The 25,600-nt window shown below is 61.7% G+C and overlaps 1 protein-coding gene across 4 annotated transcripts in view; it reads left to right on the plus strand.

The window, feature by feature from the left end:
• The window catches only part of LOC131495873 (CSC1-like protein 1), a 28,858-nt gene extending 3,426 nt beyond the window's left edge, over nt 1-25,432 (plus strand). For 2 of the 4 annotated variants that reach the window (XM_058701049.1, XM_058701051.1), the window contains exons 2-22: nt 951-1,150; nt 3,756-3,835; nt 5,516-5,582; nt 6,427-6,464; nt 9,215-9,357; nt 10,458-10,509; nt 10,675-10,783; nt 11,647-11,717; nt 13,609-13,732; nt 13,819-13,952; nt 14,942-15,079; nt 16,214-16,367; nt 18,415-18,521; nt 18,615-18,701; nt 19,119-19,181; nt 20,857-21,019; nt 21,374-21,479; nt 22,834-23,001; nt 23,658-23,773; nt 24,011-24,073; nt 24,568-25,432. In XM_058701049.1, coding sequence (XP_058557032.1) covers nt 951-1,150; nt 3,756-3,835; nt 5,516-5,582; nt 6,427-6,464; nt 9,215-9,357; nt 10,458-10,509; nt 10,675-10,783; nt 11,647-11,717; nt 13,609-13,732; nt 13,819-13,952; nt 14,942-15,079; nt 16,214-16,367; nt 18,415-18,521; nt 18,615-18,701; nt 19,119-19,181; nt 20,857-21,019; nt 21,374-21,479; nt 22,834-23,001; nt 23,658-23,773; nt 24,011-24,073; nt 24,568-24,741 — 2,357 coding nt within the window. In that variant the 3' untranslated portion in view covers nt 24,742-25,432. Of the gene's footprint in view, nt 1-950; nt 1,151-3,755; nt 3,836-5,515; nt 5,583-6,426; nt 6,465-9,214; nt 9,358-10,457; nt 10,510-10,674; nt 10,784-11,646; nt 11,718-13,608; nt 13,733-13,818; nt 13,953-14,941; nt 15,080-16,213; nt 16,368-18,414; nt 18,522-18,614; nt 18,702-19,118; nt 19,182-20,856; nt 21,020-21,373; nt 21,480-22,833; nt 23,002-23,657; nt 23,774-24,010; nt 24,074-24,567 lie in introns of those variants that run through there. The other 2 variants (XM_058701050.1, XM_058701052.1) reach the window with 2 other exon arrangements.
• Nucleotides 25,433-25,600: the final 168 nt, after the last annotated feature.

A 25,600-nucleotide genomic window follows, 5' to 3' on the forward strand; every position in this document is an offset into this window, starting at 1 on the left:
TGTATGAGACATTGTCCCCAGCCAGCCCGTCCTGGGGGTCGAAGTGGCAGTCACCACCCCAGCCACATCGCCAGTCAGTCCAAATACCTCCGTCCCTTTTCTTCTGGTCCCCAAGATTTTTGTCCCTGTGGCAGGTTAGAGATAGCAGACCTCGCAGAAGTTCCCTGACAGACGAGTCAGAGCTTGAGGAAGGGTTGCTGAGTTATCGCTCCCGGCTCTCCAGCCACAGACGGTGTGAGGGGGCGCTAATTCGGGGGCCTTCGGGGGCCTTCGATGACAGGGACAAACACTGGTGGTTTCCTAGCTTCCTGGGGCTCCCAGAAGCCTCAGAGAGGAAAGGTCTACGAGCAGCCTGGAGTAACCTGGAGTCGTATTTGCTTTGAAAAGGCCGGGCCTTCCTGTTAGACTGGGGAGGTGGGGGGGGGGTTTCCCCGGGAGGGTGGGGGTGTGCCCCTCTTTCCCACCTGCTTCCACCACCCCCCTTGCCCTTTCTGGCTGCCCCTTCAGGGCCTTCCTGGAGCTGACATGTGTGTGCGTACTTGGATGGACGTTCCTGATTTGTTTCTTCCTGCGTTTTCGTCTTTCCCACCTTTATCTCCTTCGTTTCTGTCCCCCGACTGTCCCCCCAAGCCCCCAGGGGCTCCCCGGGGAGGACTTTCCTGGCAGGAGCTCAGGCACCTCTTAGGAGGCAGGCCCCTGTCCCCCCACCTCCCTCCCTGCTGTGTCCTGATGAGCTGTCCACCGGGCCATCTGACCCTTGGGACTGTTCCCACAATGGGGCTATTCTCCTGGGCTCTGCCAGGCACGCGGGGCCCGGTGCCCGCCTCTCCCTGATTGCTTGCTGCTGGCTGCGCCTAGCGGCCCCTGGGCCCACCTCGGGCCCTGCCAGTGCGGGTGGGGGACCCTCCGGGGACCCCTGGTCCTGACTGTCTGCCCGGTTTGCTCTCCAGGGAGGAGGGGCACGATGAACAACTCCCTGATCCTGGAGCTGTGGCGGTCCAAGGCGGTGTCTGTGCGTGAGCGGCTGGGCATCGGGGACCAGCCCAACGACTCGTACTGCTACAACACGGCCAAAAACAGCACCGTGCTCCAGGGGGTCACCTTCGGGGGCGTCCCCACTGTCCTGCTCATAGACGTCAGTTGCTTCCTGGTGAGTCCCCTCCTGAATCGTGTCCCCCCCTCTCCTCCCGGGCCTTCTGGAAAACTCAGGTATGGGATCAGGCGTGCCCGAGTTCACACGTCACCTCTGCCCCTCACCTGCTGTACCCCGGGGAGCCGCGCTCTGCGGGTGACGCAGCTGTCCCCCTGGTCACAGAGTCAGCCTGTTGCGTGGTGAGGCCCGTGGAAGGGGTCAGTCCACAGGGACCAGAGGCATGGGCTGGAATAGAGTGGCCGCACCTCCCAGCTTAGAAATGTCACCTCCGGTCCCCCGCTGGGTCCTGGGCCTTTTAGGGGATCAGTCGCAGAGCAGAGGACACAGCTGGGGAAAGGCCCACCTTCGTGGCCTTCAGTGGCCCAGACCTGCCTGTTCCCAGGGGGTCCCCCGGTTTGCAGTATGCTGTTCTTCTCCCCCGCGGGTGGTTGGGTGGGATTCCCCGGGGGCCACGGGGCCCCTTCTTGTGTTCCTGCCTGTGGGGTGGCCATACCTCTCGCTGAGGGTATAAATGAGTAGCTTGTGCTGGGGAGGGGGTGTCCCCAGGACTCAGATCTGCCCTGTTGCCCCAGGATTTGCCTCACAGTGGCACCTTAGGGGCTGGCATGGGAACCCACCTGCCACTCACGTCGCTTTCACGAGAAAGGGCTCTGTGGGGCGCCCAGGGGGCTCAGTCGGTCAACCGTCCGACGCCTGATCTCGGCTCAGGTCCTGATTTCACGGTTCGTGGGTTCGAGCCCCACAGTGGGCTCTGTGCCGATGGGGAGGAGCCTGCCTGGGATTCTGTCTCCCTTTCTCTCTGTTCCTCCCTGGCTCGTGTGCTGTCTCTCTCTCTCTCTCTCTCTCTCTCTCTCTCTCTCTCTCTCTCTCTCTCTCAAATAAATAAACTTTAAAAACATTTATGAGAAGGGCTTTTAGGTGCCAGACAACCTGTTTCTTGGAGTCCACGTGTAGGTTGAGAACACCAGCCTCGGGTGACAGGGGTGGGGGGTCCCGGGGGTGCGCCGGTGACGCTGAGGGCTGGTGGGAATAACGAGAAGGGGCGCTGGAGAGCGAGGGTGGACACGGCTGCAGGGGCGCCGGCGAGGGGAGCTGGGTGTTTATCAGGGGATGTGATGGGTGCACACGTGAGCCAGAGCGGCTGGGAGAACATGGGCGCATGAGACACACACCCCAAGAAGGCAGCAGAGGGGGCGGCGGGGTTGGGGGGGGCACTTGCCGGACGGCCTTCAGCTTTGTCCTGAGACGTGACTCACCTGCCTCCGGGAATAGTCACCAGCTTCCCCGTCCACCTGGAGACGGTCCCGAAAGGGACGCGGCCCCTGTGGGGTTCTGGCCTCTGGATTCCCTTTAGGGAGACAAACCCACATTTAAAAGGTCAGTTCTGGGCGCCTGAGTGGCCCAGTCGGTTAAGCATCTGACTCCTGATTTCGGCTCAGGTCATGATCTCCGAGTTCGTGGGTTTGGGCCCCACATTGGGGGAGCCTGTTTGGGATTCTCTCTCTCTCTCTCTCTCTCTCTCTCTCTCTCTCTCTCTCTGCCCTTCCCCTGGTTGCTCTCTCTGTCTCTCTCTGAAAATAAATAAATAAACCTTAAAAAAAAAAAGCTTAGTTCCTAAAAAAAATAAGTAAATGAAATAAAATGAAAATAAAAAATAAAATGAAATAAAATAGAATGAAATGAAATAGAATGAAATGAAATAGAATGAAATGAAATAGAATGAAATGAAATAGAATGAAATGAATGAAATGAAATAAATGAAATGAATGAAATGAAATAAATGAAATGAAATGAAATAAATGAAATGAAATGAAAAGAAAATGAAATGAAATGAAAAGAAAATGAAATGAAATGAAAGCCTGGTTTGTGACCGAGGCCGGCAGGGGTAGGTGAATTGAAAACGGCTCTGTGTCACCCTCCCTGAACCTTGAAGGGCGGTGGTCTGTCCAGGCAAGACCGGGTCTGAGGACCGCCAAGGTGAACGCGGAGGAGGTGGTGTGGAGCTTACAGATTTTACAGCTGGACGGGGTTTAGAGCGATTGGCTGAGGGCCCCAGGCTGTGGAGACCGAGCTGCCAGAGCCCAGGCTCCTCGGTGGGCACTGTCCCCCGTCCAGGCCCCATGCTGGCGTCCTCGGGGCTTGCCTGGGGGAGCACCCGGCTCGGCCTGGGGGAGCTCTGCTTCCTCGCCCTGTAATTAAGTGCAGTTCTGTGTAAGAGGAAGGAAGCGGGTCCTGGGCGGCTGTGAGGCCTGGTCTCGCCTTCCTGCTCAGGAGCACTGAGGGCTGATCAGCGCAGGGTCGGTGGGGTGGGGGTCCTGGCTGTTGCTGCCCTGAGAGCAAAGAGCGGGGCCGATGCTCATGGTGAGGAGGGCGCCGGGGCCAGCTCAGGGACGGGCTCGTGGCCTCTGTGCCCTGGCATCGGCGACAGGCGCTCGTGAAGACGGTGGGCAAAGGGTCGGATGGTTGAGCTGTGTGGCCTCGGGCGGCTCGGTGCCCTCTCTGGGCCCTTGTAGCCCCGCTGGGTTCAGGCTGGTGGGCTTTGCCCCTAAGGCAGGTGTCTCTAATGAGAAGTCCCTTTACTTGGTTTCTTCTCTCCTGTCAGTGTTTGATCTTGGTGTTTTCCATCATAAGAAGGAGATTCTGGGATTATGGCCGTATCGCCCTGGTGTCAGAAGCGGACAGGTAAGCAGGACGTGTCACCTCGAGAGCGTGAGTGTGTGTGTGTGTGTGTGTGTGTGTGTGTGTGTGTGTCACTGGGACGGGGCTGGGGGCCCACGCGTGTTGCTGACACTACGTTGTGTCCACTGAGCACATCCGTCCGCCAGGCCTGGGTCAGAAGCCGTCTCTCCTCACCACAGGTGCCTCTCCCACGGCCGTGGCCTGGCCGTGAACCTTGCTGGAGGAAGTTTAGTTCCTTTACACACTCGGGGCTTTCGTTATCAGCTGAGACGGATGCCACTCTTCTTCCTCACCCTGAATGTTGAAAGAGTGTCCCTTCTCTGACATGAGTTAGCTGGGGGCTGGGGGCGAGGCGAGCCCCCGGGGAGCTGCTCCTGTCCCCGCTCAGGGTCAGCGTGGGCCGGTGGCCCTCACTCAGCCAGCGTCGGGTGAGTCTGGTGCAGCAGGGACCCCCTTGGCTGGACGTCACCTGGGCTCTGCTGGCTGCTCACGACTCCTCAAGGGGGGACCGTCCTCTAGGTCCGCACCCTGGCGTCTCCAGCCCCGGCTGGCTGTCACACGGCCTGGGACCTGGTGTCAGATGCAGGACAGGAAGCAGTGGGGGGAGACACCCCTGTGGCCAGGCTCCCCCCACCGGGCCGCTCGGCTTCCCCAGGCCGACCTCCACCCTTGCTGCACAGGCGTTGGACTGTGGTCTCTGTGCGAGGCACGGGCCGCGTCGCTGCGAAAGCTCCGTGCCGCTTCCTGCCTCCTGGGTCCTGGCGTTTGCGAAAGCCCGAGGGTGTTCACCTTGCCCCGAGGGCTTCTTGGGAGCCTTAGACAGTTTTGGGGGGACTCTGGGGACGTGATGTGTTTGTGGCACCCCGAGTCCCAGGAGGGGCCGTGCACTGGAAAGGTACTGAGCCTGTGAACCCCAGGAGGCCCTGCTTCCTCCTTGGCTGCAAGGCCGTGGTCAAGTCCCCACCTTCTGGGGTTTCTCTCCTCCTGTCCCCTGTCCCCCGCAGGGCACCCAGAAGGTCAAATGAGAGAGCTGCCTGTGAAGGCTTTGAAAGTCAAGGTTCTTCCTGTCTTCTGCCCCTGCGAGTGAGGTTTTGGAATCGGTTCTAGAAAACTGGAAGTGATAATGAACATAATTCACACACCTCAAGCGACCCCCCACACACAGGGCAGGGGAGGGGAGCCCCCCCCCAGCATCCAGACGCCCACGCTCCCATTTTCTTGTCCCTGAAAGTGGGGTGCCGCTTGTCATCAATGGCGGTCACACTTCAGTCTTTCTCATCGGTTCATAAGATTATTATGTCCCTGGCAGCCAGTGGTGGTGTCGATTTGATAAAACGAGGTTAATCTGACGTGCCGGGAGACGTATCGCAAACGTCAACAGTCTGAAGTCCCCTTGGGTGGGCCCGGAGCCGAGGCCCCAGGGTGCGGGGTGCGGGGACGGCCTGCCAGTGCCCTGACCCCTTGTCACCCGGCCCATGTAACGCGGGGGTTTCGCGTCTTGCACGCCCAGGTGCGGTCGCCGCCCTGGTGGGTGTGTTTCACGGGCTGAGTTAGATCTTGTCCCAGACTTGGAGGAAGGCCACAGCTTTGGTCCCGGGCTCTAAGGGATGGCGGGATACCGGACGGAGGTTTTCAGACTTCGAAAAAGGATTTCCTGGCATTTTTTTCCTTTTGTGTTCCCAGCGATTCCAGGTTCCAGAGACTGTCATCGTCGTCCTCTTTTGGGCAACAAGATTTTGAAAGCGAGCTGGTTGGTATCGACGGGACAGGCGTGGCTGTGGCCGTGGTGGGGGCGGGGCAGGGCAGCCGGGTACTGGTTCGGGGGCCGACTTGGCCCCCCGCGTCCTGAGTGGCAGGTGCTGGTGGTGAGCCCCCTGGACTTGGGACGGACCGCGGGGAGGGTGCAGCGGGGAGGCCCAGGGGGTGACACGGGGTTAACTCTGAGGCAGGAGCTCCCGAGTCCCCTGTGGTCCCAGCGCTCGGCTCTCATCACACGCAGGGATCTGTGTGACGGTTCATTGCTGACGTGCCTGCTGGCGGCGAGTCAGAGGTGGGCGGCCCAGCCGGGTTCCCCGGCACCTGACCCTGAGGAGGTGCCCAGCGGGCCGGGGTCCAGCCCAGCTTTGGGGGTGGAGGGGTTACGATCAAGAGAGGCGATGGACAGTCAGCCGACGGACCCTCTTCCCTCCAGAGTCCCACCTGGGGGGGGGCCTGTCCCATCCGTGAGGCTTGTTTCCTTGTGTCTGTCCTGCGTCTCGGTCAGCACTGCGGGCCATCCAGCAGAACAGTTCCAGAACCGCTCTGAGCTCTCACCGGCTCTCGGGTCAAGTTCAGGCCTCGGCCCTGGAGCAAACTGTCAAAACTTGAGGGGTTTTTACGAGAATTCCAGGCACAGGGTGCGTGTCCCAGAGGACTGGGGGCCGGCAGACTCTGTCGCCTTGGGGACAAGCCGTGGCCTTTGCTGGATTTGGGACAAAAGCGCTGCTTCTATATAACGGGGGGTTAGATGGTTAGTGACCGTCAGAGGCGGTGATTCCATCCGCCTCCCGGGGACAGAGATGCTCAAAGCTAATCCCTGATCTCTCCGTTCCCAGGGATGCTGTCCCTGGCTGACTGCCATCTTTCGCCTGCAGTGAGTACAGCGGGTGTGTGCGTGAACGTGGGTGGGTGTGTTAGTGGGTGGGCGCGCGTGTCTGCCTGTCTTTCCTCGGGTGGCTTTGCCTCTGCGCTTGGCCGGCGAGGAGGAAAGGAGCCGGGATGCCTGACGCCGAGATGGGTCCCTAGATGCTTCTGGGTTCGAGGCGGAGCCTCGTGTGGGGGCCGGGCATGCAGGTGGCCCACACGGCCCGCACAAGCCACTTTCCCCCTCGCTTTGGGCAGGAACGCTTTGCACCTTCAACTCCTCCGCTTCCAAGTTTCCTTGTTTCTAACGTTTGGGGCCCGTGGGGAGAAATCCTGTGAAGCTGGGAGCGGCTGGGAGCGGAGGAGGTGCGGTTTCGGAGGTGGTGAAAGAGGAGGGCCTCTTAGAATTGATGAAATGCGGTGGTTGCGGGACGTCGGGTACGTCCCTCTCCCTGGGCCTCAGTTTCCACGACTGTAAGAGGGGCCCAGGCGACACAGCGGGAGAGGTGGGTCGGCCGGCCCCTGCCTGCCCACCACCGCGAAATCACGTCACTGGGACGCGTTTCCTCCTGACGTGGCAGGTCACTCCGAGCGTGGGTCCGGCGCACACAGAGAGGATTTTAGGTGTCCTAGACCCTCCCCTGACACGTGCCCACGGCGGGTGCCCCTTGGGGGACTGCGGCCTGTGGCCACTGCTGGGTGGGGCTCAGGCTGCTCCCCTGTCCCGGCGGTGGGGACCCCACTCAGCCTGGGTTGGGTGGGGCGGCGTGAGACACGCTGCGTCGTCATTTCATGGTAACCCGCAAAGGCTGTTGGCAGATCTGCTCTGTACCCCTCCTCCCTCCACCCCTCCTCCCCATACCCCCTCCTCCACCCACACTTGCTCCTCCCCACACCCCCCTCCTCCCCATAGACCCTCCTCCCCATACCCCTCTTCCCCTCCCCCAACCCTCCTTCTCCTCCCATACCCCCCTTCCCCTCCCCATACACCCCTCCCCTCCCCATACCCCCTTCCCCTCCTCCCAACCCCCTCTTCTCCCCCATACCCCTTCCCTCTCCCCATACCCCCCTTCTCCCCCATACCCCCTCCCTCTCCCCATACCCCCCTTCTCCCCCATACCCCCTCCCTCTCCCCATACACCCCTTCTCCCCCATACCCCCTCCCTCTCCCCATACACCCCTTCTCCCCCCATACCCCCTCCCTCTCCCCATACCCCCCTTGTCCCCCCATACCCCTTCCCCTCCCCATACCCCCTTTCCCTCCCCCCAACCCCCTTCTCCCCCCATGCCCTCCTTCCCCTCCCCATACCCCCTCTCTTCCCTCATACCCCCCTTCCCCTCCCCATACCCCCCTTCCCTTCCCCATATCCCCCCTTCTCCCCATACCCCCTTTCTCCCCTCCATACCCCACCCTGTTCCGTGCTCCTCCCCCCCGCCCAGTTCCCTCTGCTGGCACAGGCATTTCTCTGGAGGGGGGCTGTCACTGGTACTCTGAGTGTCCCCACTCTGTCCCTGTAACACTGTATCAGACACTGGGATGCCGCGTGTCCCCCGGCTTTGTCCCTGTAACACTGTATCAGACACTGGGACGCCGCGTGTCCCCCGGCTTTGTCCCTGTAACACTGTATCAGACACTGGGACGCCGCGTGTCCCCCGGCTTTGTCCCTGTAACACTGTATCAGACACTGGGACGCCGCGTGTCCCCCGGCTTTGTCCCTGTAACACTGTATCAGACACTGGGACTCCCTGTGTCCCTGTAACACTGTATTAGATATGTTTTCAGTGTCTACTCCTTCCTGTTGCAAAAAGGATACTTTGACTGTTTTAAGGCCACAGTTGCATTCTAACAGCTGCTCGCGGCCAGTGTTGCAGGTGACATTCAAAGCATCCCCTCAGTTTCCTTGGCTTTGCCTTCCTGGCAAGATAGGGAGTCGGTCAGAGGTGTGTCTCCAGAAAACCTGTTGAGGAAAGAAAGTCGGAAGTCGCCGCCGGGTTAGGTTTGGGCCCCCATCCTGTTTGTTCAGTGCGCACGGTTGGGGGCAGGGCAGGTACTTTCTGGCAGGTGATTGGGAAGTGCAGCCAGTGTGGTCAGGTGCAAAGCTCTGTCCTCCAGGTAAACAGCACGCAGGGTAGCGTCCATCCCCAGGCTGGCTTCTGAGCATCTGCCCGGTACCCGGCCGGCCTGGCGTGCCCACCTCACCGCCTCACGTGTGGCCCGTGGCTCCCGCCGGTCTCCCACCTCTCGGATCTGCTTTGGTGCCGTGACACCCGCTTCTCTTACCACTGCCCGCGCAGAATTTTCCTGCTTTTCTGGAAGCCGGACCCTCAGGGAGACCCCCCTTTTCCCTCTGTGGCATTCTGGCTGTCAGCGCCTGGAATTTTCCAGGTCCCCAAGGGGGCCGGAGCGTCCAAATAGGGCAAGGAGGAAAGGGCGGAGCCCCCATGAGGCCAGCAGGACACAGGGAGGGGGCCGGACGGCAGGGTGGGGAGCCCGGAACAATTGACATGTTGACAGAAGCAGGAGGGGCTGCGGGACCTCCCCCTGCACACGTGTCTGCAGGGATGCGGGCAGCAGGTGCCTGGGGGTGTGGTGTGGGGGGTGTGGTGCAGGGCGCTGGGAAGGAGGCTCCTCCGGGCTTGTCCTGCCTCCGCCCTCCCGAGCTGCGCGACTGAAAGCTCGGTGTCCTGGGATGTGAGGAGACGGGACAGCCCGGCCCGGCCCTGCCGCTCACCCGGGTCCCCTGTGCGTGTCTTGGGCAGCGATGACCAGATTCTGGAGCGGTGTGGGGAGGACGCCATCCACTACCTGTCCTTCCAGAGACATGTCATCTTCCTACTAGTGGTCGTCAGCTGCTTGTCCCTGTGCGTCATCCTGCCCGTCAACCTCTCGGGTGATTTGCTGGGTAATGTTCCCTCGTCTTGTGTGACTCACGGCCCGGGGTGGGGTTGGGGGGGGCTCGTGGGGCTGGGGTGGGCCCAGGTGTCAGGAGGCCTCGGGGTGACTCCGGAACGTTCCCCTCTGCCTGGCCGTGCCTCTCAAGAGGCACCCCCCACCCCCGGACCTGAGCCTGGGCCAGGAGCTTGGCCCCCGGTGTGAGCTTCGGTTCTAAGTAAGGGGAATAAAACCCCAAGACTCGTAGGATCGGGGGCCTTCGGAGAGCGTTTCATACTTTCCTGCCCCCACGTGATCACAATCGGGAGGCCACAGTGAGTGGGTGTGGGAGATGTTCGTGACGCTCAAAGTCACAGCCTGGAACCGTGTGTCCTGCCAGTGCGGGAGGCTGGCTTCCAAAATGCCAAAGAATCCGCTTCCTCCTCCCTCCCTCCCTCCCTTCTTCTCTCCCTCCTCCCTTCCCTCCTCCCTCCCTCCCCACCTTCCTCCCTCCCCACCTTCCTCCCTCCCTCCCTCCCTCCCTTCTCTTCCTCCCTCTCCTCTCTTCCTTCCTCCCTCCCTTCTTTCCTCCCTCCTCCCTCCCTCCCTTCCTTCCTTCCTTCCTCTCCTTTCCTTTTCCTTCCTTCCTTCCTTCCTTCCTTCCTTCCTTCCTTCCTTCCCCTTTCTCCTTTCTCCTTTCTCTCTTTTTCTCTTTCTCTCTTTCTCTCCACCCAACACGGGGCTGGAGCTCACGACCCCGAGATCCAGAGTCACACACTCTGCTGACTGAGCCAGCCAGGGGCCCCACGAATCCACTTCTCATGCCCAGGGATTCCCAGCTCGGTTTTGGGACCCGTTCAGGAGGATTTCAGATTCTCAAGGAATGTCACAAGAATCTCAAAGCAAGAGAAATTCCGATTGTGACTTACCCACGCGGCGGGTCGGGAAGAGGTTGTCGGGTAAAGTGGGGCCTTGGGTTGGTGCAGTTCTGAAAAGACCGGACGGCCGGTCCCTGTCCTCTGACGGGCCTGGCCGTCTCGTGCTTCCTCAGAGACCCACGGACCGAGGCGGGCCGCCCCCGTCCCCCTTCCCTAGTGTGACCCTAAGACTAAGTGTCTTGCTTGTCTGCAGACAAAGACCCTTATAGCTTTGGGAGGACGACCATCGCAAACCTGCAGACGGAGTGAGTATGGGGCGGGGGCCAGGGCTTTGCGGGCACTGCCTGCCCCGGGCAGTGCTGCTGTGCGGGGTGGGGGTGGGGGGTGGTTAGGAGACGTGGAGGGCCCGCCCCCCCGCAAACCCCGCCCTGTGTGGGAGCCGGGCCCTGATGGCAGGTGTCCCCGCTCAGCGATGACCTCCTTTGGCTGCACACTGTCTTTGCCGTCATCTATCTCCTCCTCACCGTGGGCTTCATGAGACACCACACCCGGTCCATCCAGTACCAGGAGGAGAACTCGGTGAGCGAGGCGGGGAGGGTCACGGGTGGGGCCAGAGCGGAGCCTTGACCCGGCCTGTTGCCAGGACACGGGAGCCGTGCGCTTAAAGAGGCCTCTGTGGGACCTGGCTGGCATGTTTGTGCTCACGGTTGACTTCAGCTTTTCGTTCATTCGTTTGTTAATTTTTTTTTTATTTCATAAATTTCTTTTTGTTTCATGTTTGTTTTTGAGAGAGACAGAGACAGAATGCGAGTGGGTTAGGGGCAGAGAGAGGGGGAGACACAGAATCCGAGGCAGGCTCCAGGCTCCGAGCCGTCGGCACAGAGCCCGACGTGGGGCTCGAACCCACGAACGGTGAGATTGTGACCCGAGCTGAAGTCGGACGCTCAACCGGCTGAGCCACCCAGGCGCCCCAATTCACTTGTTATTTTTAAGGTTTTTATGTGTTTATTTTTTGAGAGAGAGAGAAGGAGAGATAGCACGAGCAGGGGAGGAGCAAAGAGAGAGGGAGAGAGGACCCCAAGCAGGCCTTGCCCTGTCAGCACAGAGCCCGATACGGGGCTCGATCCCACGAACCGTGAGATCGTGACCTGAGCCGAAATCAGTGGTCGGACGCTTAACTGACTGAGCCACCCAGATGCCTGACATTAGCTTCTAAAATTTTTCTGATTAGGGGCATCTGGGGGGCGGGGGTCAGTCAGTAAAGCATGTGAAGGACCCCCTCCGGGCTCTCCCAGGGGAGCACTGGTCCCTCCGAGCTCTCACTGTGTTCCGTGGGGAGGGGCGGGGCTGGGTGGGCTTGAATAGGGCGGAAACCCTGGGCCCACCTGGGGACTGGCGTGCCTTGGGGTGACATCCCCCGCCCCCATGTGTGTCTCTGGCAGGTGAGGCGGACCTTGTTCATCACGGGACTCCCCCGAGACAGCAAGAAGGAGACAGTGGAGACCCACTTCCGGTGAGCAGGGCTGTGGCCCCTCCAGGCGGGGCAGATGCCTCAGGCGGGCCGCTCTGTCTTCTCTTTGGGCGCCCAGAGACTTGGCGAAGGGCCTGGCCCTGCCATGCGAGCATCCCATGGCCGCCGTGTGCCAGCCTGCTGTGGAAGGCTTCTAGAAGTCTGGGGTCTAGAAGGCCTGTCCGCTGCAGGCCGCCCCGGGGGACCACAGCAGCTGGAGCACAGGCCAGGCTGTAGGTGCAGAGAAATAGCTCGAGGGCACGAGCAGGTCTCCGGGGGGTGGGGGGGGCCTGCGCTGGCACAGGCGTCCGCCCACGGGTGTCTCTGGAGGGAGCACCTGCACCAAGGAGTCCTGCGGTGGAGGAGGAGGCAGGGCTCCTCTGGGGGAGGCCGTGTGTGTGTGTGTGTGTGTGTGTGTGTGTGTGTGTGTGGTACCAGGGATGCAGGGGAGGGGGGTGTGGAGCAGGAGAGGGGAGGGCAGGTGCAGAGGCCCCGGGACCCCGGCTGGAGGGCTTGCCCCAGGCGGCGAGCTGAGGATTCAGTCCGAACGCACCCCTCCCAGTCCCGCAGCCACTAACTTGCCGCGGGGACTCGGGGTGACCACGGTGTAACTCAGCACTATTTGCGGACGACGGCGATTCGTAGAAACAGAGAGCGAGTGCCTGATTTTGTGTGTCTGGTGGGCAGGGAGCATCGTTTAGCGGCCACTGGTGCCCGGCTGCCTGGATTCACATCTGGGCTCCAACAGCCACTCGCGGTGTGACCTTGGGCACAAGTCGCTTAACTTCTCCGGCCCTTATTTTCCTCATCTGTAAAATGGGGACAGAACCTCCCAGGCTATGGTGAGGACGGCATAGTGAATACCGTGGGAGCACCCGGCCGGTGTGAGTCCACACACAGCACACTTGTGAGGGTCGTACTACGGTTGTTAATGCGGGTGTAGACGTTTGCTGGGCTGCGAGCCCCCTGCGTTCATTGAACCTGAAAGGTCTGTGATCTTCAAAAAGGGGCCACACGCTGGGTAGGATTTCCGCACGGTCCAAGGTAGGCGTGAGCCAGAGCAGACGATAGTGCTCTTCCTCCGGGTGGGTGAAGGAGGTCACGAACCGGATTCATCTGGCCCCACACGCGCCCGCTGACGTACAGCCAAGCGGGCACGAGCCTTTCAGTTTCAGGCGATTGCTTTCGTGCTGTTAAAAAAAAAAAAGCCCTCTTTGTGTTGAATTTCAAAATTTCACCCTTTGTAAAAAGACGAAAGGAAAGAGGTTTCTGTGGTACCCCGAGTACCCTCGGGGACTTGGGGGGGATCTCTCCTGCCGGGTGGGGGGGGTTCTCTTTTCCGACGGCCTGCCTTGCGCACAGGGACGCGTATCCCACGTGTGAAGTGGTGGACGTACAGTTGTGCTACGACGTGGCCAGGCTGATTCACCTGTGAAGGGAGAGGTGAGCGGGGCTGGTCGGTGGCCGGAAGCCTGTCCCTCCCTCCTGGGCCGCCCACCCTGCTGCCTCGCTGCTGGTGGGGGGTCTAGGCGGAGCCCCCAGGGGGGAAGGCAGGAGGGGGGGCTCTGCCCCTTTCTTGTTTGGAAAGCTGACCCCCTGGGGTGCCAGGGGGGCACAGTCGGTTAAGCCTCCGACCCTTGGTTTCGGATCGGTTCGTGAGTTCGAGACCCGCATCGGGCTCCGCTTGGGCAGTGCGGATCCTGCTTGGGATTCTCTCTCCCCTGCTCTCCGCCCCTCCCCGGCTTGCGCTCGCTCTCTCTCTCTCTCTCTCTCAAAATAAACTTTAAAAAAGAAAGCTGAGCTCCTGGGCCTGGCAGTTGGACAGTGGGCGTGGGGTCTGTGCCGCAGGGTTATGGTGACTCTGACGTGTGTCCCCCTACCCCCACCCCTGCAGGAAGAAGACAGAAAAGAGCCTGATCTATTACATGAACCTGCGGGCGAAGACAGGCCAGTGGACCCTCATCAACCCCAGGCCCTGCGGCCAGTTCTGCTGTTGCAAAGTGCCGGGGTGCGAGTGGGTGAGGGCCCGGCCCCCCGCGGGAGTGCCACGGGGTCCCCGCCGCCCGCGCAGGGCCCGTGGTCACGAGGGGGTGCGTGTCCTTAGGAGGATGCCGTCTCCTACTACGCGCGCATGAGGGACAGGCTGCTGGAGAGGATCGCGGATGAGGAACGCCGGGTGCAGGAACAGCCCCTGGGCATGGCCTTCGTCACTTTCCAGGAGAAGTCCATGGCCACCTAGTGAGTAGGGCGTGTCCGGAGCCCTTTGTCTCCTCCAGGTGACTTATGACCCGCCCCTGGGACGGGTTGGGGCTGGGGCAGGCCACAATCCCCCCATCATCCCAACCCAGGTGCGTGTGACACGTGTGGGGTGATCCTCGCGCGAGGTGAGTCCCTCGTGGGTTGACGTGGCCTCACCCCCGGGCCGAGCTCCCACCAGCCATGCCAGGGAAGGCGTCCAGCATTCTGCCACCCCCCTTCAGATGTCCACTCTGGACCGCAGATGATCTTCTGTGCTGGGTTTTCCGTCGCACAGATGCACAGACCCCAGGCACTGCACAGACCCCCAGCTCTGCAGCAGGGAGACCCCGGGGCCAGGCTGCGGAGCACACGTGGGCCCCAGCACGGGGCTCTGGCTCCTGGAGTGGCGTCACGCCTGGGGTGGGGGACGCAGGTGGCCACACAAGTGCCCCTTCCCAGCCCTCTCTGCGGGCACCGCACACCCGGGAAAAGTCCCCTGCAGCCAGGCCAGAGCCAGGAGGGGCTCGTGGAAAGGGGGGGCGTGCTGAGGCAGGAGTGAGGGGCATGGAGACGGCGGGGGTCCAGGTGGCAGTCCGGGGGGGCCCTGGGCGTCAGGGTGGGAAGAAGTGAGGACAGCTAGGCCCTGGCCCGGCCGCGCAGTGCGTCCGCGGCCCCGACTTCCTGGGCGGCCGAGGGTGATGATGGCGCAGGGAGCAGCCGTGGTCCAGGGGTGCAGCGGCCAGACGGGGTGCGCACCTGAGCCGGAGAGCCTCGGGATCCTGACGCGGAGGCAGGAGTGACCCCCGGCTCGCCGCGTGGTCCTGAGGATGAGGCCAAGTCCTCCCCGTGAGCTGTAGTAACGGCTAACCTAGCAACCCGCTGATAGAGCAACGGCCCCGGGGCCCCGCGGCGTCTGCCCTCACTCTGCGCGTGTGCGCGGTGCCCCGGGTGTCTGGGCCACGGCCACGTCTGCTCTTCCTTCCTGGCAGCATCCTCAAAGACTTCAATGCCTGCAAGTGTCAGAGCCTCCAGTGCAAAGGCGAGCCCCAGCCGTCCTCCTGCAGCGCGGAGCTCCGTATCTCCAAGTGGACGGTCTCCTTTGCCACGTACCCCGAGGACATCTGCTGGTGAGGCCCCGGCCCTGGACTGGGGAGGGGGGAGGGGCCCCAGGCCGGGCATCACAGGTGCGAGCTGGCCTTCAGGGCCCCCCCACCATAGCTCCTGGCTCCGCTCTGGGCCTGGGGCGGGCGTGGGGGGATGCGTCAGGTGGGGGGGGGCATCCACACCCGGCACTGCGCTCCAGTGATGCCCCCCGGCATCCGGGGTGTCCGGGAGCCACGTCTATAATTTCCAGTTTCCTTTCGGCCGCGTTGAGAAAGTAGAAGGAAACTGTTCAACTTAATTGCATAATCTCTCTCTCCTTATATATCCGAAATATTATCACTCTAACGTGATCAGTTACCTTCTAGTGGAGATGCGTCTCTTTTTCATACTTAGTAGCTTTGAAATCCGGCGTGTATGTTCTTTTGAGTCGGACCAGCCCCGGTTCAGGGCTCGGTAGCCCCTGGCTGCTGTGTCGTGTGGCGTTAGGTCTAGCCTGGGGACACGCTGCTGAGCTCGGCCGCGTCCACGGGGGCCGTTGGTGAGCCTTGAGCACAGTGCCGCGGGTGAGGGCAGCCCCAGCAGAGCCCCCAGCGTGGCTGGCTTCAGCTCCCTGCCCAGAGCGAGCTTTGGGAGCGTCTCCGTGGCTCCAAGCTGATCTCTGATGGTTCACAGGGCTTCCCAAACGTGGGGGCAGCGTGCTGCTGTGTTCTCGGTGGGGTGAGAGGCCAGCATGACCGCCGTGGGGCCTGGGCACTGCTGTCCCCTGCCTCCCTCCCTCTGCGTGCACCCAGCCCCCGGCCCTGTGTCGCTGGTCACCAGGCATTTTAGATGTGGCCGTGTCGTAGCCTCGTTCTGTCTGTCTGGGTGACCGTGGAGTCCCTTTGGTGGGTTCTGGCCCCCGGGCTGTGGCCGGGGAGCCGTGTGAGTGGTGGATAACCTGTTTTCTCTCTGAACTCAAGGGGACCCCGCATTTGACCTTGCTGGAGCTGAAGGTCGGTACAGAGGGCTCACCTGTACTCCTGGGGTCCAAGTGCCTCAGTCTGGTCTCTCGCCGGGCCTCGATGTGACCCGCTGACCCACCTGAGGGCACCGGGGGCGTGGTCGGCAGCCCGGCCTGGGGGGGGTCTCAGCCTCCAAGCCTGTGTCCCCTCCTGCAGGAAGAACCTCTCCGTCCAGGGTTTCTGCTGGTGGCTCCAGTGGCTGGGCATCAACTTCACTCTGTTCGTGGGGCTCTTCTTCCTGACCACCCCCGCCATCATCGTGTCCACCATAGACAAGTTCAATGTCACCAAACCCATCCGTGAGCTCAACGTGAGTGACTATGCTACAAGCCCGTCCTGCAAGGCTGGGGACAAGAAGGCGTGGGGGGGGGGCGGTGGCTGGAGCCCAGGGACGTGGGGGCTGAACCAGGAGCCGTGCCTCTCAGCTCACGTCCGTGCCTTTAGGCCTTGAGCAGGTGTGGCCACATTTACGACACTGGTTTACGACACGCGCGCGCCCGTGCGTGTTTTCGAAATCAATCTGAACGTTCAACGGTAGGGTCGTGTGAGCTGAAGGGCATGTACTGATGGAAAGTTAAGTATCTGTTACATAATCGTCAACTCATTGATTCTAGATAGGCAACAAATGATTATTTAAAATCTTAGACAAATCGAGACAACGAAACGCTTCCTGAAGTGGCCTCTGCTTGAAAACAATATTGGTTTCCCCAGGGCACCTGGGGGCTCAGGTGTCCACCTCTTGGTTTTGGCTCAGGTCGTGATCTCACAGTTCGTGAGATCGAGCCCCTGTGTCGGGCTCTGAGCTGATAGCGTGCAGCCTGCTTGGGATTCTCTCTCTCCTGCTCTCTCTCTGTCCCTCACCTGCTCGCTCTTTCAAAATAAGTAAACGTAAAAAAATTAAAAAGATACTGATTTCCCATAATTGGCTCTGTTGAAATATCCCCCTAAATCTTTTTTTTTTTTTCTCCAGTTCCACTTGGCATTCAGTCAGTCACGCTCAGGGCAAGCACGCGGGGCTAGAAGGCGTGAGGGCCTCGCTGTGCCGTCCCCCAGCTGACGAATTCCGAACGCTGGGTTTTCATCCCAAAGCTGGGGCGAAGGCACCTGCCGGATGATCCTTGCGGGGTTCTGGTGATGGTGACCACATAAGCTGCTGTGTGGCCCAGGCCTTCTTACCCGAAAATAACCCCTTGCGCACATTAAGAATTTTGTTTATCTTTAAAAGCGTGTCAGTGTTCACGCCTTTGCGCATCTTTGGATGTATGGCCAAGTCTGTTCTTTTGAGGGTGGAATCGGCCGAGTGGAACCCTCTTTGTCGATTCTCCCTAAACCAGTTTCGGTTTCTTATGGTAAAGCAAGAATCTACAGATATTTGCAACACTGTTCTAAGAACAGGACCCTCCTGGCTCTCATTCCATCCGTTTTCTACAGTTCATTTACTCTCGTCTCATTCAATAGCATTAAAAAAATTTTTTTTATATTTATTTTATTTTTGAGAGAGAGAGAGAGAGACAGAGTGCGAGCAGGGGAGGGGCAGAGAGAGAGGGAGACAGAGTCCGAAGCCGGCTCCAGGCCCTGAGCTGTCCGCACAGAGCCCGACGCGGGTTTTAAACCCACAAACCGCGAGATTGTGACAAAGTCGGATGTTTAACCAACTGAACAACCCAGGCGCCCCTCAATAGCATTTTTTAAATTTTTTGTTTGAGAGTGTGCATGGGTGGGGGGGGGCAGAGGGCAAGAGAGAGAGAGAGAGAGAGGGAGAATCTCGAGACTCCAGGCTTAGTGCAGAGCCTGACGTGGGGCTCGATCCCACGGCCCTGGGATCATGACCTGAGCCGAAGTCGGACACCCAACCGACTGAGCCACCCAGGCGCCCCAGTACGCAGCTTTTTAAAGATGCCTGTTTTATCAGGGAAAGTAGGCAGCTCCTGTGATTGCAATAGTGAGCATATCAGGCACAGGCAGTTAGGTCACTGCTGGGCAGGAGGGAGCTGAGCGGGCAGGCCTCCTGGGGAGGCCCTGGCTTCCGTGTTCCCACTTGCCCTTGGTTGCGCAGAGGGGAGCCGGCAGTGGGGGTCGGGGGGGCGCGGTCGCTCTGGGCAGTCAGACAGGTGGAGATCGGTTGTATGTGAAGTTACTTTCTCTGCTCATCCAGCCCTACTAACACCAAGTGCAGTTCTGGTCTGTTCGGCCAACGGCACGGGACACCTGCTCTGTATGGGGCACAGCGTCAGCCCTGGGGGGCAAGGCAAGGGCGACCGGGAGTTCCCGGAGTCGCCGTGACAGCAGGTCGTGGCCTCCAAGCCCCCATGGCCACAGCCTCTCCACCTGTGTCTTCTGTGGGCCGTGTTTTGCAGGACCCGGTCATCAGTCAGTTTTTCCCGACCCTCCTCCTGTGGTCCTTCTCGGCCCTGCTCCCCACCATCGTCTACTACTCCACGCTGCTGGAGTCTCACTGGACCAAGTGAGTGAGGACGCTCGCCTGACGGCGTCCGTGGGTGCCCAGCAGGGGTCTTGGGGGGAGCACCGGGCAGGGCTCACCTCTGACTTCCTGCAGGTCAGGAGAAAACGAGATCATGATGTCCAAGGTCTATATATTCTTGATCTTCATGGTGCTGATCCTGCCGTCCCTCGGCCTCACCAGGTACGCGTCGTCACCTCCTGCCCTGAGTTCACAGTCAGGATCTGGACAGCTCCGTCCCCAAGTGGTTTTAGAGGATGCAGATCCCTGACGACACTTAAGCCGGTCCCTCCCACTTGGGGTGCCGTTGCGCGGCAGGCTCACGGATTGTTCCGGAGATCCGGTCTCTCTTCCTTAAAAAGAAGCTTGAAGACAACATTTCCGCCCAGGGGGAGGGTAGAGTCACGGCTGTGTTGATTTTAAGGGAGGGGGCCGCCGTTGGAGCAGCCCCTCATAGGCTGCTCTGGAGTGGGGGCACCTTAGACGACAGATGGGGGTCCCGATGTCCTGCCTGCTGGTGAGAGCAGGGAAGAATGAAAACGGGTCGCGATCACCTGGAGGGCTGGACATAAATTCTTACGGGATTCATTTTTCTTCCAGTCTGGATTTTTTCTTCCGGTGGCTCTTTGACAAAACTTCCTCCGAAGCCTCTATCAGGTTGGAGTAAGTATCGGCCACGTTGCGTTTTGGAGCCGTGGTCCCGGGGAGAGGTCCCACGGGGGCTCAGCCGTGGCTGCGCTGGGGCTGGGGGCGCGGTGGCCTGTGCCCGGCACAGACGTCTCCTCCTGAGGCCATCGGGGCCGGGGAAGCCCACGGCCCCTGGCAGGGCTGAGGCCGCCCTATGGGGGCTGACCCACTTTGTGCCAGGTGTGCAGAAGTGTGGTTAATCTTTTAGGCTGAAACTCCATCAGGGGCAGTCTTGTTCATTCTTGGAAACTCACTTACTTACTGAGAATGGAGCCGCTCAGGGAGAAGGAACCCGTGGGTCCCAGTGGTGCCGGGGAGGTCGGGGTGGGGACGGCCACGCGGCTGTGCGGTTGGGCCCGGGCCCCGTTTACCCCCGGAGAACAGAATAAACCTGTCTCTGGGGTGTGTCCCCCTGACAGGGCGTTGCGGGCTAAATGCTTTATTCTTTTTCTCGTTGAACCTTTACGGCAAGCTGTGGGGGTAGGCGCCATTGTTTCTCCATTTTATGGATGGGGAGACTGAGGCTCAGAGATGTTGGAATAGCTTGCCCTGGGCTACCCAGCCCGTTAACTCGGCCTGAGCCCCGACTGCCCTACCCTTTGGGCCCTAATACTGGCCCCCCGCCTTGGCATTGACTCATCCAACCCAGTGTTGGTAGGAAGGCTGGCCACGTTTCCTGGGAAGATTAGACCGAATTATTCCACGTGGGTTCTTGCTGGTCAGGCTGAGGGCTCGGGGGCTGGCGGCCACAGGCGGGCACCCACACACCCAGCCAGCTCCCGTCTGGGTGGACTGTGGCTTCCAGATGGCCAGATCTGGCGCTCGGGGCTGGGCCCTCACCTTCATGAACCGTCAGCCACGTCTGACACATCGTCACGCCTTCGTCCGCGAAGGCTCCAGGATGGCCCTGTCCCGGTTCTCTTCCCATCGCGGGTTCTCCTGCGTCTCCCCGATGCCTGTGGCCCTGCTCCCAGTCACCTCAGCTGGACCCCGGCCTCCGTGGCCCCGTGCTCCCGAGTTGGAGCCTGCAGGCCCCGTGCACCCGCGGCCCTGCGCCCAGGGCTGCCCACGAGTGTCTGGCTGCCCCAGCCGAGGGGCCCTGGGGCACCTGTCCCCTCTGTGCCCTCCCCCGCCGCACCTGGTCCGCCAGCACCCCTCCGGTCGCCCCGCCTCACCGATGCCAGCGGCCACCCCTGTGCAGCCCCAGCCCTCCCTGCACGCATGCCCTGCCTCTCCCTGGCCCGCGGCCCCCCTGCCCTGTCGGTGCGCGCGCCCCGCACCCGCCGAGAGCCGCTCTCTGCCCGGTCCCTGGACGCTTGTCCTTGCCCTCCTGCTCCGCGAGCACGGGTCTCACCTCCTTAGGCCTCTCTGGCGGCCCGTGTAACAGGGGGCACGTCGTCCCTCCTCTGCTCCGGTTCCCCCGAGCACACGTCACATCTGGCATGCTGTGTGTCCCCTTCGCTGGGATGCAGGCTCTCGCAGAGCAGGGCAGGGGCGGGGGTAGGGCAGAGGCAGGGGCAGGGCCCCCCTTTCATCTCTGAGCCCGGAACACGGAGCGAGCATCCGCACCAAATGCAGGGGCTCCGCTCCCGCCCTGCCGAGTGCCCCTCCCCGGGGCGGGAAAGAGGCTCACAGCCCGGCCGCCCCCCAGGTGCGTCTTCCTGCCCGACCAGGGCGCCTTCTTTGTGAACTACGTCATCGCCTCGGCCTTCATTGGCAACGGCATGGAGCTGCTGCGGCTGCCGGGCCTGGTCCTCTACACCTGCCGCATGGTCGTGGCCAAGACGGCCGCCGACCACAGGAACATCAAGCAGGTACACCCCGCCCCCCTCCACGGGGCCGGTGATCACCCAGGAGGCGCGTCCTGGGGGGGGACGCACTCTGCACCTGTCCTCTGCGTAGACGCGGGACTCTCGGGCCTGCTGCGTAGACCCGATTGGAGCAAGGGAAACACTGAGAGAACGAGACTCCTTTACCCCTGGCGGCCTGGGTGTGAAGCGAGCAGGGCCGGAGAGGTCCGTGCAGACGGCACCCGGGGCGGGCCGGAGAGGTCCGTGGGGCAGGGGGCAGCCGTGAGCCTCCCGTCTCCAAAGTCCTCCCCTTACGGCCCCCGTGGCGTGGGCGGGTGGCGTCTGGAGCAAACCCTGCGCTCTGCCCTCTTGGCACAGAACCAGGCCTTCCAGTACGAGTTCGGAGCCATGTACGCGTGGATGCTGTGCGTCTTCACCGTCATCATGGCCTACAGCATCACCTGCCCCATCATCGCGCCCTTCGGTGAGTGTGGCCCCGGGGGTGGTGGCTGACCCCTCGGGGCACCCTAGGGGTGCCCCCCGCACACTGAGGACTTCTGCAGCGCCCGGGAGCCACAGGGACATCCCTGGTCCTGCTGGCCATCCCTGGTGGCGCCCTGATCCCAGCGTCCGGCAGCTACCGCCTGGCTCGCGGGTGACCGCGCCGCGCGGCAGACGCGCTCTGAATGTGTGCGCTCCGTGGGTTGTCACTCGTACCGCTCGACGCATCTCGTTTGTGGCCCCTTTCACACTCAGTGTGACACGAGTGAGGAGTAGACCCAGGATCTGAGCTGAGGACTGTTTGACTTTAAAGACCGAGGTCTTGCAGCTAAAATAAACGTGAGGAACTGCAGACAGGTGGAAGATTCTAGAAGGAAGTAGAACACCCAGCACACTGTTGGCACTGCAGCTGAGGTTTAGGGGCGGGAGGAGGTTTTAGTTTTCCGTTTACTCTTGAACTATTTAAAAAATCAACAGGTTTACTTTTTTTTTTTAGTGTCTGTTTTTGAGAGAGACAGAGCGCAGGTGGGGGAGGGGGGAGAGAGAGAGGGAGACACAGAATCTGAAGCAGCTCCAGGCTCCGAGCTGTCAGCACAGAGCCCAACGCAGGGCTCGAACTCATGTACTGTGAGATCATGACCTGAGCTGAAGTCGGACGCTCAACTGACTGAACCCCCAGGTGCCCCAAAAGTTTTACTTTTTGAAAACAAAACAGGAACACCCAGCTGGCTCTGTCAGTGGAATGTGCGACTCTTGGATCTCAGGTTGTGAGTTCAAGCCCTGTGTTGGGTGTAGCGATTACTTAACAATAAAACCTTTAAAAAAATAAAAAATAAAAAAACAAAATTTTAAAGATCCTGACATAACAGAAGCACATCCACCCTGTGTGCTGCCCCTGGGGCAGGACCCTCTGGCACCTGCCGCCTGATGAGTGCGGAGGGCCAGCTGGAGCCAGGAAGGGACAGAGAGAGGGAGCCCGGAAGGACGGTGGGGGGCTCGCGGGGGAGGGCCCGGGCAGAGGTCGGGCCAGGCATTCGGTACAAAGTAACTTCTTTCTGCAAAATGATCCTAGAATTTCTGTCTTCCCTAGGGACAGAATTACAGCTGCCTTTTACTCCTTGGGGTCAGGGGGAAACTGGGAGAGGGCGGGGGAGAGAGCGAGCGAGCGCGAGAGCGCTCCCGAGCTGCCGGGATCTGCTTTGAGCCCCACTTTGCCTTCGTGTAGTCAGATGGCAGACCAGCCCGGCCCCGTGGACAGATCGATGCCCCGGGAGGGAGGGGGCACGGGGGCCCCTGGGGCCCCACCAGGCTTGCTGCTCACGGCCCCGTGTCCGCAGGCCTCACCTACATCCTGCTCAAGCACCTGGTGGACCGTCACAACCTGTACTTTGCCTACCTCCCGGCCAAGCTGGAGAAAAGGATCCACTTAGCGGCCGTCAACCAGGCCTTGGCCGCCCCCATCTTGTGCCTCTTCTGGCTCTATTTCTTCTCCTTCCTGCGCCTGGGTGAGGGGCCCTCTGACCAGGGCGGGGTGGGGGCGGGTGGCGGCCCTCGGCCTCCTCTTTCCGCATCCACGCCAGCCCGACAGCATCCAAACCGGTGTCCAGTCGGAACGCGGTACCCGGGCTGAGGGCTGGCTGGGGACAGCGCCGACGCCCCGGTTCCCGAGCTGGCCTGAGCCCGGGGAACCCTGGAGGAGGCCGCGTCGCTCAAGAAGCCTTAGAAGGCAGTCCCTCTGTGAGCTCCGCAGGGGCTGAACCAGAGGGGACGGGCAAGGGGGCCGGATTGCTCTTTGGGGGGTGGGGGTGGAGAAGGGAAAACGGACACTCTCGGGGAAAAGAAAAAGGCAGACAGGACGTGACCGTGCCCCAGCCAGGTGGGGGAGCTTCCGTCCCGCCTGGCCCAGGACGCTGGAGCCTGGAGGGGGCTGACCGTTGGCACAGGCCATCGACTCGGTGTCCCAGTTCCTGCAATCCAACCGGGGGCGAGGCCAGTGGGTCCCTCTGTCTGTCCAAGCGATGAAGACACCACCCCAGCTGCTGGAGGGTGGGGGGCGGACGCTCTTTTCTTCCCTTTCTGCCCGAGGCAGAGGTCACGCACGGCTCCTGCCCCAGACGTGGCCCCTCTCCCCCCACTGAGGCTGGCATCCCTGTGTCCCCAGGTCTGAAGGCCCCCCTCACCCTGTTCACCTTCCTGGCCGTCCTGCTCACCATCCTGGTCTGCCTGGTCTATACCTGCTTCGGATGCTTCAAGCACCTCAGCCCTCTGAACTACAGGGTAAGGGGCACCTCATCCCAGCGCGTGCAGATTCTCCGTGGGCAGGCCTGGGGCTGGGGTGCGCCCTGCGCTCCCCGCCCCTTGTCCTGCCCTGTGCCGCCCGCCCCGGCCCCTGCTGCCAGGAGCCTGGCACCAGCTGGTGCTCTTATCCCGAGCGGTGCCGGTCTGTGTGCTGGGAGGATGTTCATCTGGGAAGGGCCTTTGGTCTCTCATCGCGAGTTTCTGTTGTGTCTGCAGACGGAAGAATCGGCCAGCGACAAAGGGAGCGAGGCCGAGGCCCACAGGCCACCGCCGTTCACGGTGAGTGTCCCCGGGCAACGTGCCGAGCATCTCCTGTCCAGACAGAAGGGCCCCGACCGCGTGGCACCCACGTTCCTACGTTGAGGTCACGGGAGAGGGCATCCCGGTCCCGCGGGCTGGATGTTTCACCGGGCGCCCTCCTCCCTTCCCGGCGTGGCTAATGCCCGCTACGGCCTGCTGCGTGAAGCCCCCGGCGTCCTGCTCCGGGTCCCTGACAGGAGCCAGGGCTGCGACAGAGACCCCGTCAGCAGCAGCCTTCTCTCCAGCCGCTTCAGGCACTCTGATGGGTGTCAGTCCTTGGACCAGCCCCAGGGAGACGGTTCTCAGATTCACTACCCAGGGGTGCACCTGCCTCCGCGGACGAGGAGACGGGCAGGCGGGTGGCGGAAATGCCTTTCTTAGCCAGGCTCTGGGGGAGGGGCCGGCGGGGGGAGTGGGGAGGAATCTCGTGCCCAGCCCCCGCTCCAGGTGCTCATGCCCCCGTATGTTGGCAGCCCTACGTGCCCCGGATTCTGAGCGGCTTGTCCTCGGAGAGAACGGCCCTGTCCCCACAGCATCAGCAGACTCATGGAGCCGTCTGTGACATCAGTGGGACCGTCCTGGGGCAGTGTCCCGCCCAGGGCCCTGCGGACAGCGACAGCAGGCCGGCTGCCTACCAGGAGGCCTGAGGGTGGCCGGGCCAGGCTCCGAGGACGGAGAGGAGGAGACCCAGGTGGAAAAGCGGCTTGACTCGGGCCCCAACCAGGCCCAGGACTACTCTGACCTGTGTGAAGCACACCTGCTCTGGGAAGACGGACCCAGAAAGGTTCCCCGGGCCCTTGGCCGAGGAAGACAGGGCGGGGCCACCACGCAGGGAATGGCGGCCTTTCTGGTCACAGCAGCGGGGAGGGGGGCCGGTGCGTGCCGGGGACTCTGTGCGTCTCCAGGTCCCCCTTCTGCATAAATGTCCCAGCTCTGTAGCTGGGACACATCCCTGGTGATTCCGCAGGACCACATGTGGGAACGGTGCCCCAGCAGCCCCTGCAGCTGTCCCAGGTACCCGGGAGGACACAGCGAAGGACTGCTCTTCTGTGAGGATGGACTGCCCACCACCTCTGGGCACACACCCAGCGATAACCAAAGAGCCTGCGTGTAGCTCTGGGCGGGGCCGCGATGCTGGGCGGGGTTTCTTCCGGCCCCCCCAGACCCCCCCCATCACCGCATCCAGCCATCTCCCACCCATCGGGGCTGCGCCGCGGGAGCAGGAAGGGACCAGGCTCCTTGTTTCTGTGTCACATTGCCAGTGACAGTGGCTGGGTCAGGTCACCCTGCAGCAGGCAAGGGCAGGAGGACCACGAATAAAGCGCTCATTCGGCCAGACTGGTGAGGTCAGGGCCGCATCTACCTGCTCCCTCCCAGGCTGGGGCTAGTGCTCCCAGTGCCCTGGAGCCAGGGGGAAACCTGAGTGGGGCAGGGGGGAGGAGGAGAGGGTGTCTGCCCCTAGCTGGGCCAGGCACCATCCTTAAACTGTGAGGACAGGTGGCCCCT

The sequence above is a fragment of the Neofelis nebulosa genome, chromosome 15 (genome assembly GCF_028018385.1).
Source record: "Neofelis nebulosa isolate mNeoNeb1 chromosome 15, mNeoNeb1.pri, whole genome shotgun sequence".
Taxonomy (NCBI): Eukaryota; Metazoa; Chordata; class Mammalia; order Carnivora; family Felidae; genus Neofelis; species Neofelis nebulosa.